The sequence below is a fragment of the Parasteatoda tepidariorum genome, chromosome 3, assembly GCF_043381705.1.
Source record: "Parasteatoda tepidariorum isolate YZ-2023 chromosome 3, CAS_Ptep_4.0, whole genome shotgun sequence".
Lineage (NCBI taxonomy): Eukaryota > Metazoa > Arthropoda > Arachnida > Araneae > Theridiidae > Parasteatoda > Parasteatoda tepidariorum.
The window spans coordinates 29,861,244-29,867,243 of record NC_092206.1 but is presented as its reverse complement, the minus strand read 5'-3'; the positions used below and the strand labels follow the sequence as shown (position 1 = coordinate 29,867,243).

General features: G+C 26.7%; 1 protein-coding gene across 1 annotated transcript in view; it reads left to right on the top strand.

Moving 5' to 3' along the window:
* The first annotated feature begins 312 nt into the window (after positions 1–312).
* Positions 313–6,000, top strand: part of LOC107456068 (synaptotagmin-15) — a 170,984-nt gene continuing 165,296 nt past the window's right edge. The window contains exon 1 of the mRNA XM_071178452.1: positions 313–411. Coding sequence (XP_071034553.1) covers positions 363–411 — 49 coding nt within the window. The 5' untranslated portion in view covers positions 313–362. The remainder of the gene's footprint in view (positions 412–6,000) is intronic.

The following is a 6,000-nucleotide window of genomic DNA, read 5'->3' as shown; positions in this document are numbered from 1 at the left end:
TTAGAGAAAATGTAAACCCTACTTAAGTATTAGCAGGGTTTCTGTCTCAGTTATTTTACTATTTATTTGACAGACTTTACCTTACTGAAAATAATCGATTCTAACTCGATTAATGCAATTGTCTCCAAAAGATATAATTAATGACTTTTAAAGTATATTTCGGACAGATAAATAGCATTTATTTCAGCGAAAATTAAATCATCACAACTAATGCTGAGTTTACAGTTGAATAACTTAAGTCTCTTTTTCTGTGTTTGATTTTGTTGCGTATTTATTGACGTCATCAGTAAAACAACCAATCAATTATTTCAGAAACAGTTTTTAAGGACACAGAGTAAAGATTTGTAATTCAAATATGAAGAATGACTTTCGTGAATCGTCGACCATTGAAAGACTCTGGGCTAGAACAAGGTAAGACTAATTTTTTTAATACATTTTTTTATTATTATGGTCAATGTAGCTGGTCAGTTCCTTGTAAAAGTGGCCGACATTCACGAGGCAAAAAGAAAAGTAAACTTAAACATTTTAAGCAAAATATGCAACTTTAAAAAAACTTTTACTTCAGATTTATTGCTCTTTTCAAGCCAAGCTCAATGGAATAGTTCAATTGCCAGATTTCTTCTGAATAATTTAATAAAAACAAATAATTAAATTAAAAAATGGTAACTGACTGACACTAATGGAGCATCTGGGTCAGTCAGTTACCAAGTTCTAAATTATTTTTAGTTAATTGAATCTATGCCAGTCAATTATCACATTTTCACTATTTTTACTTTTCTAGAGCCTATATGTCAGACAATTATCATGTTTTTTTTTCTATTTTTGCAATAGTGAAATATACATACCAGTCAATTACCATGTTTTTAGATATTTTTACATTAAAGAAGACTATATGTCAGTCATTTACTACTTTAACTATTTTTACATTACTGAAACCTATATGTCAATAAATTACCACCTTTTTAGATATTTTTATAGTAATAGAAACTATAAGTCAGTATCAATTACCATGTTTTAGCTATTTTTATTGATAAACCCTGTGTGACGGATTATTACCATATTTTTATCTATTTTTACATTAATTAAACTTATATGACAGTAAATTACCACGTTTTTAGGTATTTTTATACCAATGGAATTTATTTGTCAGTTAATTACCATGTTTTTAGCTATTTTTTCATTAATGGAACCTTTGTGACAGTAAATTATTATGTTTTTAGCTATTTTTACTTTAATGGAACCTATATATTAGTCAATTATCATGTTTACAACTACTTGTTTTGTTTTAACATCTAAAATGTGTTTTGGAAATTCTACTATATCATTAAAATCAGCTGAAAAATTACATTAAACCAGGAATAAAAATGCGTGTAGTATATAGAAATATTCTTGTTTTGCTTTGTCAAAAAGAAAATTCAAACAAATCAATGCTAAGGACAGCGGTAATGAGAACATTAAAACCAACCAGAAAGAACAGGTAATAATTAAAAACATCGTTAAGTTTCAACAGACAATTAAATTGTTTTAATTTTTTCGTCCCAACTTCCTCACTAGTGATTCAGCAGTTCTCTTTAGCGTCATTATATCTCCCTTGCTTAAATAATCATTTGATTCGGTTTGATTGCTAACATCGAATTAGATATACACTAATATGATATTAGCGACCTTGTGGGAGCTATCATTAATTATTTTTTCGGTGTTTTGTATACTACTCTACCACAATTTATATCAGAGGTACAGATAGGGACAGTAATCATCCGGTCGTGATTTCCCAATCCAGCGGTCTTTAACGACACGCTATCCTGTTTTTTATTTTCTTAAATTAAAAAAAATATGATACCTGTCTTTTTAGTGCAGGTAGCAAATCTTAAAATAGATAAAAGCTTGCATTACAATTTTCCCCTACTACAACTAAGAAATAAATCTCCTAAAAAGAGAGCGAGTTGTTAAAGACCACTGGATTGTAAATTAGCCACTCTGTCTCTTTACTCAAACTCTGTTCTCTAGCTCCGCAACTATGCGTAGAATAATCCGGCTCTGAAACAGACAGGAACATTAGAGTAGATTTTGAACCACTAACACATAATCGAAGAAAGTGATATCAATTCAGAACCCTGCATTTAGCGCAAAGAAACGAATTCTGACCCACGCCGTGGTAGATGAAGACGAAATCTACGCCATATATTAATTTCCAATCCCTAATCTGCACTCTTATTTACTTCATTTTTGACAAGTACTCTAAAGATTTGTTCCATTTGAAATGGACCAAGATAAAAAAAAAAAAATCTAACTTCTGCGATGTTACAGATTTGTATGAATTTTTTATGAAAAAAGTACGTCATGAAAAATTGCTAAAATAATTTCTAAATGCCTCTCTCATTGCAGTTTTGGTCCAAAGGATTTGAAGAAGAAAAAATATTTTAGTATTTTTCTTTTTTTTTTTTAGAAAGTACTTTTTCATAATAACCTGTGACCCCAGGTAAAAACCGATTTCGGACAATATATTATATTTAAGTCATTGAACAATTTCCATATCGCATCTATTTTCGCAAATAGTTTTAACCGCCGATGCTGAAAGCTATTAAAGCTCAAAGAAAAATATCTTTTGTACATATTGTTTATAAATAGTATTCTCCAAACAGTTATTGTCTCATTAAAAAAAAATAATTATTATATTTTTAAAAACCACGTTTTTGTTATGGAGAATAATAATTAAAAAACAAGAATTTAAAAAACGAAAAACGTGGGGCGCATGAAATACATAACAGTAACAGTATGTGTGCTCATGAGAATATGTATATCTGTAATTGTATCTGGATGTGGTTGTGTGTGTGTATGAGTAAGAAAATGTGTGTATGTAAGTGTATATGTACTGTTATGTATTTCATGCGTCCCACGTTTTTCGTTTTTCAAATTATTTGTTTCTTAATTATTTTTCTCCACTACAAAAACATGGTTTTTAAAAATATTATTTTGATTTTGATTTTTTTTTTGTACTCACTTCCAAAATCTCAATTTTTTTCACTCACTGTATACAGAACTTTTCTACTAACATGTGACACTAATTTGAAATAATCGAATCGACAACAAAAGACAATCGCGGAAATATTAATTTTTCTTTAATTTTAATTTTTTTTTACTTTGTATGTCTTTTTTTCTCTTCATTTTCATGCATTGTCATCCAATTCTGAACTATATGCCAAATTTTAAGTCTGCAGCTAGTCGGGAAGTTAGTTTAAAATCCATTACAAAATTCCACCCGAACAGACATCCACGAAGGCAAGTTGATATAAACGTGGTAATAAAAAAGGATAATGTAATAATTTAAACAATGAAGTTATAGAAATTTGCTTATCCTTCAAAAAAATTAAAATAGTAAATTGTAAAATGAAACTAATACCATCTGCCGAACATACTAAAATGAACTTGAACAATATATTAAATAAATAATCCCAAAAGCAGAAGTGGTAAAATATTGCTTTTTTCAAAAAGAAAAAAAAACTTTATTGGCTTTAACAATTAGCTGATAGAAATAAAATTCAACTGGTTTCAAGTGCTCAAAAATAGACGCTCATTCTCAAAACTTGTCAGACATGAATGAGAAGAAACCAAAGTGATTTGAAATATAAAACGTAAAATTACTAATTTAAGATGGAAATTAAGATGAGAAATAAAGGTGAGATTTTTCCATTTTTCGTTGGTAACTTTAAATCTTATATTTCAAATCACTTTGATGTCTTCTCATTTACGTCTCGCATGTCTTGAGAATGGGCGCCCATTTTAGAGCTCTTGAAATATGTCTACTTTTATTTCCATCTGCATATTTTTGAAGCCAATGCAGCTCTTTTTCTTGAAAACAAAAAAAAAGTAATATCTTATCACTTCAATTTTTTGGGATTATTTATTCAACATACTGTGCTCATTTCAGTATATTCGCAAATGGTATTAGTAATCAACTTACAATTTAAATATTTTTATTTTTTAAAGCATAAACAAATTTTTATAACTTCATTATTTTAACTATTCAAATAGGTTTCAAGGGAAATAAAATTCTAAGTGATTAAAAAAAAATTCTAAACAAAATACAGTTCTTTTGCTTCGATTATTTTTTTGTATTGGTAAACTAGATAAGTAAATTTAAAAAATAAAAAAAGGGTTTTAAATAAGTTTACATATTTCACAAAAGTGCTGAAAATGTATATGAAAAATTAAATTATATTTATGATAGAATTGTTATTGTATTGAAAACAATATGTTATTCATACGCAGTCAAAGTTTATATTTTAATAACTTTTGTTTCAATTTTTATTTTAAAGAATTAAGTGTTTTTAAAAATCACTTTCAATGTAATGTATTCCTAATTTAGCTTTTTTATGCTTAGTGTTGCTTTTAATATGCGCAACTTAGATAGGTTGTCCTAAATTTCCTTTTTTGTTCAAAAACTATCTTTTTCAGTTAAATACATTTTCATCATGTTTTTTGCTCTAGTATTCGAGGAAAAATACTTTTTTTAAAGATTGTCAAATAAAGTTTTATTAGTGTCGAAAACAAAAAAATAATTTTTAAATATTTTTATGCTTATGATAAATTGAATAAATGAATAACATCGGAAGAAAAGAAATTAAAAAAATAAATTTTAATTTTTATGAAGGCAGATAAGCAAATGTTTCTTTTTTTTTCTATCTCTAAAAAATCAATATGTGAATTGGGTAACTTCTGAAATTAAACCAATTACATAATTCCATACTTATCCATTGGTTTTAACCACGTATAGCAATTTTTTTCATACAAAAGCAAAATTGCAATTTTGGTTTTAATTTACTTCCTTAAGTTAAATAAATCAGTATCAAGGTTTAAACACGAATAAATCTGCCATTTCAAAAACCTTTTGTGAAACGTCTACAGTAAAAGCCCTCAAATATGATATTTTTGTAATCATATAATTATAAAACAAAGTTGTTTGAAGTATTGTTTAAGATAATCTGGAGAACCAGCTCTTATTACCAATTTTTCTAATTAAAAAAGTAATAAGATAAAGTACATGCATTTTTTCTAAAACTATACTGTCTTAAAAATTATTTCAGAAAATGTGATTATTGATTTAAATATCTAATTTTTAAAAAATTTGAACTCCATAACTGTTAATCAATGTCCATAATGTTAATTAATGTCGAATTTCAGAACCGATAATACATATAAACTGGAGTTCTAATTTAAAGTGTACGCATTACGCACTGAGTTTACTTTGTTAATTAGATAATTTAGATCTATTTCCATTTACAAATGGGTATTTATTTCGGAATTTTTTAACTGCATTTATCTAATTTAATATTACGATTAATTTTGAAAGTATCCATATTAATCATCATAATTACCATACGTTTTATAATATCATTTATAATTTTAACAATTTAGTTTTAATTTATTCAGTTTACTGTTTGCAATGTATCAATTTTATTTTCAGTTTTTTACGCTATAATTCTGAATTCATCGTCTAGTCTTTTTTATTATTTCTCTCAAATTTTTAATTAATTATACTAAAAACACATTAACTACTTTATAAGTAATAATTACACCAGTGAGGTATGTTAGCTGCAGCTCCATTTAATGGAAAACGGGTTTCACTGGAAGTTTATTGCACATTCTATAATAATTATTTAACTTTGATTCCTTTTGCAGAAGTAAAATAACTTAAATCGCGTATAAAATTAGCGTTACTAACTTTTTAAAAGCTTTTTAAAGTCACCAACAGTCCCCAAAATATCACAAAAAAAATTTTCAAAAAAATTCTTTTTCCTTTTTAATTTTTTAAAAAAATTTTTTCAAAAATAATGCGTATGATTGTGTTCTGCTTATTAAAACCGAATCTTTGATTATTTGCTATTTTTTAACCCCTAACGAAAACGAACATTCAGCTAATTAATAATATAAACGCGCAGAGAAGAGGTTTTTAAATGTTCAAAATGTGTTACTTAATTACAGAAAAAAGCTATTTTTTGG